The 17,136-nt window shown below is 37.1% G+C and overlaps 1 protein-coding gene across 2 annotated transcripts in view; it reads left to right on the top strand.

Moving 5' to 3' along the window:
- The first annotated feature begins 2,876 nt into the window (after positions 1-2,876).
- Positions 2,877-17,136, top strand: part of sh3gl3a (SH3-domain GRB2-like 3a) — an 84,436-nt gene continuing 70,176 nt past the window's right edge. For both annotated transcript variants that reach the window (XM_039772780.1, XM_039772779.1), the window contains exon 1: positions 2,877-3,169. In XM_039772780.1, the coding sequence (XP_039628714.1) occupies positions 3,125-3,169 (45 nt within the window). In that variant the 5' untranslated portion in view covers positions 2,877-3,124. The remainder of the gene's footprint in view (positions 3,170-17,136) is intronic.

Below are 17,136 nucleotides of genomic sequence, written 5' to 3'. Positions count from 1 at the left end.
CTTTCATTAAAGAAGGGGAGTTTGGTTTAAATTGTTTTCTGAATGCTGTTTGAAACAGTGAGATGTGTTTTATTTTTGGGAGGGGTTGACTTAAACTTGGGGTGATTTTAAGTACGTCTGAGATGTCTGGGTGGACGGGTGTTCTGTGCATGTGATGTGATACTCTTGTATTCATGATTGTGGGAGTGATGAGTTGATTGTATTAGTTTATTCTTTGTAATGAGTTATAAGTGGATTTTTTTTTATAATTTTATTGTAAGCACACAACATTCCATACAAATAGATCAATTTTTACAAAAATAGGATTGAAAACAAATCACCCCCCACCCCTGAGAAGGAGGGGACAGCAGAGTAAACTTAAAGCTAGTAAAAATAAGTAAATAGATTAATTAATAAGTAAATAAAGATAAATGGAGGAGAACAAGAAATGGGGAGAAAATCCGATTCCTCAAGTGCTTTAAATGCTTATTCTAAAATGTTATTGATTAGATCCTGCCACATTCTGAAAATGTTCTTCACAGATCCTCTAAGTGTGAATTTGATTTTTTTCAGTTTCAAATAGCATATGGCATCAATTACCCACTGACTTAACAGAGGAGAGTTATATGTGGATTATTGCATGTTCAGTAAGTAGTTGTTGATTTGTGTACTTTTTGTATTCTTCTTAGAGTGAATCCTGTTTTTATAAGGTGCCCTAGTTCTTATAAACATATAGGGTATTTTAAAGAGATTTATTGTATTAACTTATTAAGGTGTATGAGTTGTTTGGACTTAAACTGGACTTAACCATAACAAACATAGATGGTGGCAGTAAACTCACTGTGAAACAGTGAGCATTTGCTCCTGTTGACCGATTCCAGTTATTACAATATTTTTGTTGAATATATGATTGAAAAGAGAAATGTTCCTTGTGCTTTTATTCAAGTATATCTCTATAATTTTTTAACACACATATTATATATATAGTATATGCTGTATATATACACAGTCATGCATGTGTGCCTAGGGACCACCTTGCTGGCTCTGTTGAGGTAAGCATTTCCACCCCGGGATGAGAGGCGGCACCATTGCTAACCATGTTTTCTCTTTCCCCAACTCCGGTTCAGAGAAAAAGATGAGTGTCGAAACCTAGCCCCACCTACCTAACACTCTGATTTGGCCTCACCCCTCCAATGTCAGATGCATTAAAAGCGGGAATCTGGAGAACCAGGACGTATAATAGGACCCAGAGCTTTCTAAGATGGATCTGCACTATAAGAAGTTCAAGCCAGAGAAAGCAGCAGCTTTGTCTGTTTTTTAGGTTTTTTTTGTGTCTGCCGAATATGAATAACTTAAAGGGGGTGACCCAACTGGTAGCCCAGTGATCACTTTTTGTCACCCTCTGGCTGTTCCTTCGTTTAAATATTGTTATATATAATTCTACACTGTGGTTTCCTGGTGAAGCAGCTTGAGGTCAAAAGATGCACAATGCCTGAAGAAACTTAACAGGAAAGCCTGCTTCATCATGGGGCTATCCCTAGACACACTAGAAGCTGTTATGGAAAAGAGGATGGTGGCAAAACTGGATCCCATCATGAAAAGTCCCCTCTATCTGCACCAGTAGGTGTTCTATTGGATCACTTTTAGCCATAGGCGCATTCCACCATGGTATGCTGAGAAGCTCCTTTGGGGGTCTTTTCTGTCTGCTACTATCAAGCAGTTAAATGCTTCATTCCGACACCCCAAACTAAATGTTGATACACTTTAAGTTAATTTTTAAATTTCTGTACAACGTACATTTATTATTTATTTTGATTGATTCTTGTATGTGTCCTGTGCATCTTTGCTTTTATTTTTTTTTATGTTTCTCCTGCTGAATGCATCTAAATTTCCCCGTTGGTGCATCTAAATTTCAAATAACAATCAGAGTGGTGGGGATACGGAGAGTCTTTTAAATGAATTTAGTTAAATAAGCACCTGAAGACCCCAAATGTGCAGAGGGTCTCAAAGTGTCCTGTCTGCAGCTAAACTCTGTTGGCCACTTAAAAAATCAGCAGCCCTCTAGAGCTTTGAAGATTTCCGCATCTCAGGGTGAGACTCCCTATATATTGATCGAATGTAGTGCCTTTCACTATCTATCTATCTATCTATCTATCTATCTATCTATCTATCTATCTATCTATCTATCTATCTATCTATCTATCTCCCAGAATTCCTTGCCTACAGTAAAAAGCCTTTATATAGAATTTAACATTCATATCTATCCCAGAACTCCTTGCTTACAGTTTACGTTTTGCAGCTCAGACAAGAAATATAAGCAAATACATCCCTGCGAACTAATCATATGCCATTATCTTTAATCACAATTCAAATTAAATCCTAGTTACATTTTTATAAAATAAAAGTATTGGTATTGCGCCTTTGGCTACCCCGAGTGTCCATACTCTCAACTTTAAGGCAGTAAAATGTGGGCCATTTTCTAAACCACAATCTGAGAATATTATAATAACGGATTATCGCGATTTGCGTGTACTACTAAAAATCTGATGCTGAAACATTCTACAAGTTTTAAATCACACTTTCCTGGGGTTTTAAACGCATATACTCTGATTTTCGATTTTGTTTTCAACGGACAAACCTGGAAGCGTATTAAGCACTTTCTTCGGGCTTTTTCTTTTATTATCAGTTTCTTTCGATGAGGGCCATCCCGTCCGCCAAGCTCCAATGTGCGTGCGCATAGATTACCTTTTACGTGCGCGGGCGTTTGAGGTTTTGGCGGGGCGGTCCGGGCGCTGGTGAGCGTCATGAGAAAGCGTTCCACGCTCGTCACCCCTCATTTGCATACAAATGATGTAGGTTAGCCAATGAGCAGTCTAATGCAGCTCTGAGTCTTTGCTCATCGCACGCTCGCACACTCGCGCGCCATCCTCTTGCAGGCGGTCACTCGCGTATCAGTTAAAGCGGTAACGCGAGTACGCTTTGGCTGATAACGAGCTGCTAGGAAACGGTAGGAAGCCAGGGGCGCTTGACAGTTTCATATCTCGTCCACTCTATCCCTTCCCCTCCCCTTTCTTTTTTTTTTGTTTTCATATTTTTAAGCTTGCAATTGATGCTTAACAATTAGCGCCTTTGAGCACCATTGAGGATGTCGGTGGCCGGATTGAGGAAACAATTTCATAAAGCGACTCAGGTAAGAAGCCGCCCACCCCTCTGACTAGGGTTTTCGGTAAAACGCTGAAATTGTAGTGGTATTACGTGATTATTTGCGTTGTGTCGTGGAGCACGGTTGTTGCCACATAACGGCATTGACTCTTACTTTGCTTTCACGCTACGATCTAGCGGCTGGTTAGCAGCGAGGTGACAGCCAGTAGGGTCCCCTGTTTTTTTTTTTTTGAATTGTTGCTGGCGTAACTTAATTTTTGTTCCAATCTCATAGGTGTCACGTCATATTTGTGTTGCCTTTCTTCAAACTTTTTTTTTTAGTTGATGTAAGATTTAAGGAAGTGGGTTATCTTCCGCCTCGGAAGGAGAGTAAAAAGAAAAGTAACATATTCTGCAGTTACTTTTTTGCATAAAATTGAAGATCGAGATCCTATTGATCTTCATCTTAAAAAAAATAATCATCTACAATTGAGTATGCCTTTCTGGCACAGAGATCTATCACTAGAGAAAACAAATCGAAAAGCCGCCGCCCAGAGGCTCTTGAATTCACTAAGCTTTATCTTTCATAACTCTGGAGTGCCAAGTAAAAATAAAGCCACGCATAATCGAAAACTGCATGCTTTAAATGCTCGTTTACAAAAAAAAATGCCGATAATTTTAGCATGCTGGGTGGCAATGACATGTTTGAACGCTTCTATCATGTTTCATATATATTTAGATTTTAAGTAGATTTAGAGATCGTTGTGATTTAGGCAGATGCAGTTTGAATAAAAAGAGTTGCCCATAATGATAAGCAAGGCTTCAGTGACTTCATATTTGCAGCCAGTTTGAACGAGTGTTGCAATCGAATCGTTTTAAACGGTACTGCTGTTGATATTGAGAAACTTCCATTTTCACATGCATACATTTGTATGGGGGGTTCATCCTGGATTGTCTGAAACAGACAGGGTATAATGAATTATTAGAATTGGGCTGTTGCTTTGGTGTATTTTATATTTAAAAAGAATGTTTTTGTGCTGACTGTTTCAGAGAAGAGTCAATTTGTGTATGTATAGCAGCACGTGTTGAGTTGAAATCCTTGATGCTTGCTTACAGGGTAGTCAATGTGTCAGCACCTACATTCACTGTGCAAATTATTAGGCACACAATACTAATATTGTGCAGCGACTCATTTTGCTCTTAAATCACCCTAATTTCTTTGTGGAGTGATTCTACCAGGTGTTGGGGAACATTTCTTTGAGTATCTAGTCCATGTTTCTCCCTGGGGACAAATAAAGTTCTATCTAAATGTTAACTTGATTACATTATGCGATTCCTGCAAATTTTCAGTTTGTCATGCTGTAAATCTGTCTCTCTACCACATCCCAAAGGTGTTCCATTGGATTTAGGTCTGGTGAGCGGGAAGGCCACTGAAAGGCACTGAATTCATTGTCATGTTCATTAAACCAGATGAGATGACTGTTGCTTTGTGACAGGGTGCATTATCATGCCAAGATGGGTACATTATAGCCATGAAGGGATGCACACAGTCATCAACAATACTCTAATAGACTATGGCATTCAAGCAATGATTGAATTGTATTAATGGGCCCAAAGTATGCCAAGTAACATTCTCCACTCCATTACACCACCACCAGACTGGGAGCCTGGATTCATGAAGTTGTCACCAAAGTTTGACCATACCATCTGTGTGCCTCAGCAGAAATCAAAATTGATCACACCAGGCTACCTTGTCCAAGTCTTCAGCTGTCCAGTTTAGGTGAGCTTATGCCCCCGGCAGCCTCAGATTTCTGTTCTTGACTGACAGGAATGGAACCCATTCCTTCTCTTGTAGCGCATCGACCTCAAGATATGATGTATTGTGCATTCCAAGATGTTCTTCTGCTCTCCACAGTTGTACAGAGTAGATTCTTTGACATCTCTAATGAACAAGGTATTTCCGTCTGCAGAACTATTGCATACTGGATGGTTTTTGAGAGTTGCGCCATTCTGTGTAAACTCTTGAGACTTTTGTATGTAAAAATCCTAGGAGATCTGCACTTACAGAAACAGAAATGCTCAAAACAGCCGAAGTGGCATCAACAATTATGCCATTGTTGAAATCAGCAAGATCACGTTTTTTCTCTTTTTCTGGTCATTTTATGTGAACATTAGCTGAAGCCCCTGAACTGTATCTGAATGATTTTATGCATTGCATTGTGCTGTTGCTATCTGATTGGTTGATTAGATAGACACATGAATAAGCATGAATACATGTGTTCTTAACAGTTGCTCAGCAAGTATATATACATATATACAGTATATATACAGTATATATAGATAATACTCCCACACACACACACATATATATCAATGTGTATATATATATATATATATATATAGGAAGGTGCTCGGGATTTCCTTTATGCTTCTTCTTACCCACTCAGGTCTGCTGATAAACGGCTTCTAGTGATGTCACCTTTGTATGGCATCGAATCTCAATCCACACTCTTAGCTTGTGTACTTCCTAGCTGGTGGAACAAGCTGGCCACCTCCATTCAAAAATCTGACTCCCTCAATGTGTTTAGGAAACATTTGAAGACTCCATTTTGGTGACTTTCTGTCAAATGCTGATGTGCAACTAGCTTACATTTTGTTTTGTCCTCCTCGCTTATGATGATCAGTTTTGTAATCGTATTCTTTAATACGGGTTTCTAAACAGTACCCCAGACTGACGTTTACTCAATTATGTTGACCTGTCTAAAAGAGTCTGCTAAGTAAATATCTGTAAATAGGAAATGCATGTGTAGTTCTCTAGTATTATTTTGAAATCATTTAAAGGATAATTAAAGGATAGTCAAATACTGCCCATACCATATAGTGGTGTCTGTCTGCTTTCAGTGGCACAAGATGCCTTCCATAAGTGACAGCAGAAATTTATAGATAGGGCAGTGCTTAAAAAGCCAGTGCACATATGTGTTTGGTGGGGTTTAGATAATAATGAGCCACTGCTGTGCCCATGGGTTTGGGTGGTCTGGGCAATATGGGTGGTCTATCAGTGTTTGCATTTATGCTACACTGCTTGTTTAGTGAGAGTTTCTCTAATACCCTTGTATTGTATAATGAATTTGGTAAATACACTAGAAGTCTAAGCTGGTAGTAGTGTCTGAGTGTTTTTCCTCATAGACTTATCATTCTTATCACAAATTCTGCTTTGTGTTAGTAAATGAAAACTTTAGTGAGCAGCACATTGATGAAGCCAGTTGTGTAAATAGGATTTATATCAGATTATATATTGCATGATAAGAGCTTGTTGCTTACAGTTTTTTAATCTCTTTTTGTAGTTTAAATATTCTGTATTCTGTTTTGGTTCTTTAGCTTTAAAATTACGTTTGAAAATATATTTATTTTAATGTTAGTACTGTATGTCAGACAGCATTCTATACATTGTAACAAAGGCACTATATTGCTCCCGACCCGACACAGACTGGACACGGAGGCACTTATAAAAACCAAGAAAGTTTTATTTTTCTTCAGCTGGAGGGTGCACGTCTTCCCCCGTAATCCCCCTAGCCACAACACAGTCCCAAGCACTAAACACTAAAGTCAAAATAGTCCTTGCTTCTACCACAACTCCTCCAGGCAACCTTGTCCTTCTCCACCCGACTCTGGACCCTGAGTGGTGGTTGCTGGCTCCTTTTATGGCCCACCTGGAAGTGCTGCAGGTGCTTGGATCACCTGTTTCCGGTTTCACTCCTGGATGGGGCTGAAGATTCATCCAGCTGGACTCAGGGACCCATGCCACGCCCCCTGACGGCAGTCCCAGATCCCAACAGGGCTGTGGAGAACTCCATCTCCCATGAAGCCCTGCGAGAGACTGAGGCTCCGCTCCAACCCAGGGGATGGCCATCCAGCGTCCAGGGGGAGGTACTGCACTGTCCAAGGCTGCTCCCCCTGAATGCCCATCGAAGGTGGCGTCCTGGCCTTGCATAGGACCCGGCCGTCCACCACAACACCTTTGTCTACAAGCCAGTAATATTTTTAAAGTCTTCTTGCAGCTTGGATGTGAATCTTTTTGATGTTTGTGTATTTTATTTATTTCCTAAGAGCTGCTCACACCTTGAATGTTAAGTTTGTTTTAGTGGTTACATATACATTAGAAAAACATTTTATCGTCTTGAGACCTTAACATTACGAGGGATTGTAGATTTATTAGTATATACAGTAAATCTGCATAACTTTCATGATTTTTTGTGAATCATAATCCTCTTGGAATGTGCATTCTTGTTGTAATTTACAATGGACAAAAAGTTTTTCCTACAGCAAGTGACATCTACCTTCAAGTTTGTGTCTGCTAATAAAATGTTTAGAATATATTTTCAACACATAAATGGTATATATATTTTTTTGTGAAAATGCAATTTGAAAATCTAATGAACACATAAGAAAAAAAGTTTCAGTCTTTCTGTAACAGTTCCATTTAACCTACTTAGGATCAGCAGTGTGTCAGTGGCTGGGACTAACATTTGGGATTACCCCTTTAGCTGGCATCACATTACACTGCTTCCAGTTAGAGGGGATATCAGACTGAGGACTGAAGTTGCTGATCTTTTCGCCTTAGCCTAACAGATTTCACGACTAGAAATTGTAGGGGATGGGAAACTACATAACTCTGTGACTACGTAGCACAGTTTCCCATTTCCATTGTAAGCTTGCCCCTTTTTCAGACAGTGAATAACATGCCCCCTGATTGTGTTGTATAAATTCTTTCCAGGTATGGAGTGTTCAACATGGGGTATGAAACAGATGAGTCTCTCTGTTTGTGAGGTCTAAAACATGAACTTCCCCTGTGGATGTTTAGCTGCATCATGCATGTATGTATTATGCTCTTGGGTGAGCATTCACTATTTGTCAGCTCTCAAACACCAGCCCAGCCAAACGGGTTTAGACAGAATCAGACCAGTGTGATTTTGTCATGGTGAGTCCCAGACTGGTCAGACTGAGTTGCCGTGGATGTCAAATTGCACGACTGAGAGTGATGGAAGCACACCATGACTGCACTAAGCTTGCTAAGATTATGTATATGAAGTTTGTGACTGAAAATTACTGGAAAAATACTGTAGAGTGATCAAATTGATCAAATGTCCAAATTCAAAGAGAGAGACATTTTCTCTTAACTCTGGTTCTATGACTGTTGTATTTTATTAAAAACTTAATACTAAAAAGTCTGGTAAATGCTGTTAATTGCAAACTACAAAATAAAAATGGGACCTGCAACAGATTAAGTGACAAAAGTGAAGAAAAAACAAAACAAAATCTGAAATGATAGCGTCAGTCCTGTTACAACCCTTTGAACAAGCTGAAATATAATCATTCTAATTCCCCTAGCTCTCATTCTGAGGGTATATCCCATAGCTAGGAGTGTTCACTTGACCAAACATGAGAGTGACACACAGGAAGCTTAAAAAATGAGCTTAAAAATATATTTAACATTGATATATACTTCAGCATTGGATGAAATCACAGACTCTCCAGCTAAAATCAAATCTGACTAATTCAGTATTGGGTCACTTGGTACTGGAACCTGTCCTTACAGTAATGGCTATAAGTATGAAACATCTCTAGACATGGACAGCAGTTTATCACGAGGTATACTCCTACATAACTAGTTTAAATTTGATGCCTGATATAACATGATGTTGTTTGGGTTATGGGTAGAAAACTGAGGGACCTAGAGGAAAACCCCCACACAAACACAAAATGCAGGCTCCATGAAGACAGTCCCAGGTTTTATCCCCGAAGGTAATGTAACACGCTGTAATTCAATGAATGACAATAACAATATGCTAAATGTATACAATAACATGTAAATAATGATTGTAATGTAAATAACAATAATAAATAACAATAACAATAAGCTAAATATATGCAGGCTTCCCCTACTTTGTGAGGTTAACTTTTGTAGTGCAAACACATATAGGAATTAACATTCATTTAAATGTGAAAAAACAATAGGGTTCACAGGTCCATTTTGTCTGAAATAATGCAAAAAATTAAAAACATGACAGAATTCATTCAATAATGATATTAGTCGTCAGAACAAATCCAATACGACAGGTGTCCTTCCTGAAACACTGTTTAATAAGGCTGTCTTAACAAGTGCCTTTCGAGCTTTCTTTGACTTTTCCATCCATCCATTTTCTAACCCGCTGAATCTGAATACAGGGTCACGGGGGTCTGCTGGAGCCAATCCCAGCCAACACAGGGCAGGAACCAATCCTGGGCAGGGTGCCAACCCACCACAGGACACACACAAACACACCCACACACCAAGCACACACTAGGTCCAATTTAGAACCGCCAATCCACCTAACCTGCATGTCTTTGGATTGTGGGAGGAAACCAATGCAGACACGGGGAGAACATGCAAACTCCACGCAGGGAGGACCCGGGAAGCGAACCCGGGTCTCCTAACTGCGAGGCAGCAGCGCTACTACTGTGCCACCGTGCCACCCACTTCTTTGACTTTTCCAACTACAAATCTTGATTCTCAAGATAATGCAAGAATACATATGTGGAACACAAGTGACAAGCAGACCGAACTATAGTGCGTGAACACAGCATCAGAATAACCCACCTCAAGCATTCAGTTGTATCCTGTCTTCAGCAAGGAATACTTGAAATGGGTGTTAGTGCTGATAGTGTACATTTAAAAATCATTCCAGACTCGGTTTCTGTAATTGTGAAGATCCAGCTTCATTGTGGTTCATAAGATAAAAAATTGTATTAAATAACTGGAATTTTCTGAACACGGTTGCTAGTAATTCGGTGGAAGACTTTAATAATGTATGATAAAGTACAGCATCAAGCACTTTCACGCCATTCAATTTAATAATGCGTGCTATACTGAAGTAATGGGTAATGGCTTGTTGAGCTCAATTTAAGTGTGATGACTGATGGAGCGTGCCAAAAATTTGGTGGCAAATAATTCTAAACTTTAGAACCCCTGTAACTTAAGACTGTACCACCTACAGTAATTTTGTTTACCATTGTCATTGCTATATTTGGTCTTGTATAACAATAAGTGACATGGAAATAAACCATTCACAGTTTTATAATTAAGAACAACAGTTTTGTGTTGAATTCTAAACTTATTGTTATCCATTAATATTGTTATACTACAATTTTTAATCTGACCTTATCTTTGACTATCCTTATAGATATTTCATCAGTATTGTACACAATACACCATAATATTTCACAATTTGTGATTATTAAAAATAACAATTTAGTGATTAGTCGAGCAAAATGACACTTTTTATTGGCTAACTAAGAGGTGCAATTTTGCTTGACTCCTATTATTAAGTATTTCAGCAACAACAAAATTTATATAGCACATTTTCATGCAAAGAATGTGGCCCAAAGTGTTTTACAAGATATCAAAGAGAGCATTACAAGAGAACACAGCTGAAAATCCTATAAAGTAGCATCAGTTGGGTCTTATGTTTAGAAAAGGATGCAAATGCTAATTCGTGAAACCTCTTTAGATCTGAAAGTTAGTCCTTATTCATAATGTATTTAATGGACTGCATGTGCAATCATAACCATTTAGGAGCTGCGGCTGGATGGTTGATGAGAAGTGTCGGCAGACTGTTGAAGCAATTCATGTGAGAAAGAATAAAACTGAAAAATATTTACTGGGAAGATGATGTATAAATAATACTGTAATTTCTGGAATTCATAAGAAATGCAGAATTAATGTGCCGTTGGCTGAAATGTGTATCAAGGCTGCAATAACAGTCTAACACAATACAGCTATTATAATTTATGATGATAATCTTAAGAGTTTTGAGATCTATGACTGGACAGTTACTGTACATTTTCTTACACAGTGAGAAATAGTGAATGATAATATACCTCTGTTATGTTGGGTAGTTTTTCTTTTCACATTAGACGTGCAGAGTTATGTATTTTCAGTGTCTTTTTCAGGCTTCTGGTAATTAGCACATTAGAACAGTTATGACAAGAACAGACTATTCAGCCGAACAAAGCTGCTTAATGTTTTGAAGGTCTACAAAGTCTTATTCCTTGTGACTGTTGTTGTGTATGTGAAGAAAAATGTTTTGTGCAGTATTTAGTTCAAACAAATTTTCATTTGTGTTCCAATGTTCCCAGCCTAGTCACCCTTCTCAGCACTTTCGTCTGAGGCTGCTATGTATTTTTGTAATATCAAGTTATTAGACAAAGTAAAACGATAAAAGATAAACTACCCTTGTGGAATGTTTGTAAAAAAAAAAAAAAAAAACAAGAATGTTTGCTCATATAGGAGAAAAAGAAATATGCAGAGTCAAAAGTGACAAATACAAGAATAAGCCCACATTCAAGCATTCAAGCTAATAAATACGTAACTTTAAAACATCATAAAGTGGTATGATTTAAATCCTATCCTCCAGCATTGAATATAAATACTGTACATGGTATCTGTAATATTTGAGAAACACCTAGTACAGCTAGAAAAATTACATCAATGTTTTTACTCTGATTTACCTATATGTTCTGACTGTTATTCCAACTATGATTCCATCAGAATTACAGCCTGAATGTTATTTGACTTATATGGTGTGCTTTACCATGTTTTGAATTTAAGCCAATGAATATCATCAGTTGTACAATTTAAGCAATTTTGCCTGCAGGCTGAAACACACAGAAAACATCATATTATTTTAGTGGGTGAATTTAAAATAAACCCTTGATTATGGCAAATATCTCCATAACTGTTTTTGCTTTTATGAATTTTCATGGTATAATGGCTTTTTACTTTCTCGTATATGTAGTATATGGAAAGTATTGTAATCGTCCAAAGATTTGATGTCGAGATTTTGATGAATCTCGACATTTTAGACCTACCTGACTTTCTCGTATACAAAGGTTAGGAAAAGTATTGGAATCCTCCAAAAATTCAGTTTCGAGATTTTGATGAATCTCGATGCTTTACACCTCCCTGAGTTTCGAAAATACAATTTTTGGAATCATGTCTGTGTGTGTGTATGTGTAAACACATTAACTTGAGTGTGCTTTAACTTAGGTCAACCAAATTTGCATACAAGTACAGTATAAGGTACAAAATGTAGATTTCTATCAACTTTTTGGCTATTTCTGTTACCCAGAAGAGGTACTTTACCTTTTATTCATGCAGCTGCTATTTTTTCAACTTCACTTTTATAATCATTGTTCAATATATAATTAATTTAATTTGATTTGTTGTTGATGGTTCTTTAATGTAAATAATATAAAAATATAATCATTGTCTTGTGGTTTACTCCTCAAATATCCATCCTCCTATCTGACTACAGTATACGAGAAAGTCTAGGGGAGACCACTCCCGATTTTTTAATATACGTCTTCAGAGACATATAAATTAATTCTCTGTTTTGTAAAAGGGATGAAAATTGTTACAGGATTGTTCACAGGATAAAAGATATTACAATTTCAGGCTGTCTTCACAGACCTGGAATCCACTTTTGGATAATTACCATTTTGTATAAATATAAATGGATGTACAGTATATGTTTGGTTAGTTGGTTATTCCATTGTGGGCCAGGTCTGAGGTTAAGTGTGGGTGTGCGCTTGAGTGGACTCTGCTATGTGGACAGGCGTTATGTCCATATTTCTTTCTTTCCTTTCTCCCAGTGCTACTAGGACTGGATCCAGTTGTCTGCAGCCCTGAACTGGATTTATCAAGATTGGAAATGTTATTTTACTTTAAATTATTTTGCATATACTGCACTCAAAATAAAAATAATAATTTATTTACAGTATATTTTCTGATTAGCTATTGATGTTTTTAAAAGAGAGGAAGGGGAGCATAGCCAGCCAAATGAATGGTTGTGTAGATTACAGTCTGTTTTGAGAATACTTTTGATAAGTGTTATGTTATAGTTTGTGAAAAGTCAATAAATTCTGCATTTACTAATGAAGGCCATAATATGTTTCAACACCAGAGCATTTCTGTAGGAAAAAGTAATCAATAGTATCTTGAATTACAGATGTAAACATGCATAATTAAATTAACGTGTTTTTCTTTAACATTGGCTCATTGGTGCCCCATTGTTCATCAAATCGACTTGAAATTTTTTGTCCTATTTAGAGATATAGTACTGTTTTTGGCTTCTGAACCTGGACAAGTCTAGTAATGTGCTGATATAATTGTTCAAACAATATACCTTTAGCGTGATTAATATTTTGAGCGTATTTTAGCAAAACATTTTAAAGTGAAGGTTTGGATCTACGGTTGCCATTTCTTCTATTCACATTCAACCCAAAACCTTCCAGAGACCTCAGCCTGGAAATATACAAGGTTGTACTGTTTTCCATTGCCACATTATCTTAATCATGAACTGGTCACATGAAATCACTTAACACAGTGTTCATTAATGAATGGTGCAATGTTAAATCTTTTTTATTAATAAGTGAGAAAAACTTTGGTCTAGTCTAACCTACAGCAACAAAATCTCCAGATTCCTCTGTCAAGACCGACTCTGACTTTCTGTGACTTTCTTCTGTTCAACAATATAATTTCAGAATAATGATGTGTGGAAGAAGATGAATAAAAAATTGTGGTAAGCCTGCTAATTGAAGGCAGTGTTTGGTCCTGTGGTTTTGTAATAGATTAATTAATTCCACCATTAACTATTTTTGGTAGGATTTTTTACTCTTCGCCTCAAGGTATTTAAATTAACATCAACTTTTTTCCTGACAGCCGGTGATGCTTTTGTTTCATCTGTCCATTATGTGTCATATAGGAGATCAGGAGCGCTTTGGAGGGAATTAGAATATGGAATAGGTATATGGAATAAGAGAATCTACTAAGTATATAGGCTTGGCCAATGCTGCACCACCCTGTTTATTATATTTAGACAAGTGACTGCATGTCTTATGTAAAGATTCTTTTAGTATATAAGCATTGAGTTGTCCCAGCTTGATAATGATTTTTTTAATAGATGAGTTTTCAGAGAGCATAGAGACTTTTCTTGTCTTATTTTCCCAGTGTGCTTGTTTGGCTTGTGAAGTGCCATTGGTAGTGGATGATGGTTGTTTTTTGTTTGCCTAACATCAGAAACGTGCCCTGGATTGTTGCCAGTACATTCTAGGGTTCACTCATGCACATGTGCACACACACACACACACACACACACACACAGAAAGAAGAATATCACATTTCACATTTTACATCATTGTGATGGACTATCACTTCGTCTTTACTTGTTCGTGATTCTCCTGGGATAGATTGTTACATGCGTAAAATAAAAAATCATGATAGGTACAAAACCTTGTCAGGATGTCTGATGCATAGTACATTTCTCTTTTGTTAAAGATATTTTAAGATTGTGTATGGGTATATGAACTTTTTTTTCAACCTTTCTGCTCTGCTGTACTGGACAGGGGGTGATCATCAATCAATCATCAAAGCAATATTTCTCTCTGAAGCTACAATTTTTAAAAATGTATGTTGCTGACCTCTGGTTTCTACTCTTCTATGCACTTTTATGTTATTTGAAAAATCATCATAGTTTATTATAAACAGATGTGCCTTGAGCAGTCTTGGCCCTTTGGGAGTACTGTCACTGACCTTATTCTTATAAGGTAATATTTGAAGTTTCATTTTTAAAATATAATAAAATGTATTAATTCTTGATCCACAGTTGTCTTAAAAGCAGCATTTGAAGATCACATGACAGGCCATCTTATAGTGTAAGCACCATAATCTGGTATTATGAAGGCTGAGGTATAGATTTAGTATAGCAAAGTAAGTACAGTCTTGAAAAATATTCTGCTGGTAATTGATTTAAATGCAATATAGCCAAAGCAGTTTTTTGAATTTATTGTTACCTGTTTATTTTTTGTAAAGAAAGACCAACACTGATACCGACTCTGTTGTGCAGTTAGTCAGCCAATACACCTATTTTAATTTAATCTGATCTGATATCATGATGTTTACATGGGAAGAGACTACAGTATTTCACTTTTATTTCCTCTGTGTTAATTTTTATTAGAGTTTTGAATGCCTACTGAAACCTCTGTATGTGAAAAGGTCTTAATAGAACTGTAATTGATTAAAGGACAGCACAGGGGTAAAGTGTCATGCCCATTCACTATATGGAGTTTGACCATTCTCCCTTTGTCCATCATTAATTTTGTCCTGGTACTCTGTTCTTTTTTTCTCTAGAAGACATGCAGTTTGGATAAATGTTAACTAAAAAGCGGCCTGATATGAATGACTGTAGGGTGGGCGTGAGTATGTCCTCAAAGGGGCCAATATCCTATTCAAGTTGTGTTCTAGGTCAATGGTGAGCCTCTGTAACCATGTAATGTTAGAAACAGGAGCTAACATGTGATGAAAGTGTAAACTCCACACAGAAATGAACTTGGCTGACATTTGTCATCTGTAAGGATGCTCTGCTAACCAAAGTACCAATATGTCCCCATGCTGCAGATCCAAATGAAATTTCAGTTCAGTTAGTACAATGTAAACATGTAACAAATGCAGACATCTGGACTTGTTAATATATTGTTTTGTTAAAACAAATAAAATTTAAAAATACTTTAAATCTTTTTCACGGCCTATATATTTTATAATCTTTATTTTTAATAATACAACTAATGACATAGGATAATGAATAAAAGAAGGATAGACAAACAAATAAGGGGTATTCCGTGAAATAATCAGAATGGCATATCATAAAAAAACTTTACTGTTTTTTCCTACTGAGTTTTTCATGCTTTTAAACAAATAAGGAGTGGTTCCTGAAGTAATGGTATAGGAGAACGGTGTACCATAAAAAGCAATAAAGCTTTTTCCTGCTGAGTTTTTCAAGCTTTTGTATCTTTAATGTTACGAGTCTTGACCTTTTTGCTGGACTCCCACAATTTGTTGTTACACTGTTGCAGACAGTACGGAATGCAGTCAAAACGATTCTCATCTGTACTTCTGAGAGAAATCACATTTCTTCTCTCCTAAAGTCACTTCATAGGTTCCCCATTAAATTAGAATTGATTATAAAATCCTCTCTAAATGCACTTAGGGACTGGCCCCGCATTATCTCAAGTGCACGATTGTCATGTATGTACCTACTTAGTTACTTAAACTGTCTAGCAGTACTCTGTTAATTGTTCCCAGAACCTGCTTAAAGTCTGAAGAGTCAGCTTTTTGCAAGTATGGACCCAAATCATGGAAATCTCTACCTGAAACGTGTAGGTAATGGATGATTTTAACCCTTTTAAAATGAAGCATTATTTTTTAACCTACCTTTTAACTAGTGTCATCTCGTATTTGTACGTCAGTAAAGCTAGTTTTAGTTTATGTGACTGGATTCATTGGCATGTCATTATGACTTTGCATTTAGCCTAAACTAACTACTGAGTATCCATATATTTCCTTGCAGAACATATGAAGCTCTGTACTAGCTATAGTGGAGGAAATCCTTACACTATTGTGTAAGGTCTAGCTTTCTGGCTTGTCTGTATAGTTGTTTTATTTCCACAGTAAAATACAAGGACTTTCAATTATAAATAATATTCTTTATTTCTTTTGGAGTATAGAAAGACCTGCAGTATGGTTAATATGTAGTTTTGTTTATTTGTATCTTTAAATATTATTTTCTTTTATTGTATATTGTTTGTTTTAAATGTATGTTTTTATTTTGTAAAGCACTTTGTCTATGTTTTTTGTAAAAAAGTGCTGCAAGAATAAAGTTTTATTATTATTATTATTACTAGGGGGTTTGCCCCCTGCTCGCTTCACTCGTCAACCTCCTTGGCCTGCGCTACGCGCCAGCCACTTTGCGTCTCTGCCGCTCGTGTTGTGAAGAAGGGGGCTGAACGCACCCCAAGGAGACAGTTGTTTCTCCGAAACCCCCTCTTAAATGGTGATACAATGGGAAACAAATACAGTTTTTTTACCTCCTCTTTGCTCGATCAGCTGCTGGCTTGCTGCTGCTGCCGTGCTGTGTGATCTGC

This window comes from Polypterus senegalus, chromosome 12 (assembly GCF_016835505.1).
Source record: "Polypterus senegalus isolate Bchr_013 chromosome 12, ASM1683550v1, whole genome shotgun sequence".
Taxonomy (NCBI): domain Eukaryota; kingdom Metazoa; phylum Chordata; class Cladistia; order Polypteriformes; family Polypteridae; genus Polypterus; species Polypterus senegalus.
The sequence above is the reverse complement of the archived record's forward strand: the minus strand, read 5'-3'. Positions and strand labels throughout refer to the sequence as shown.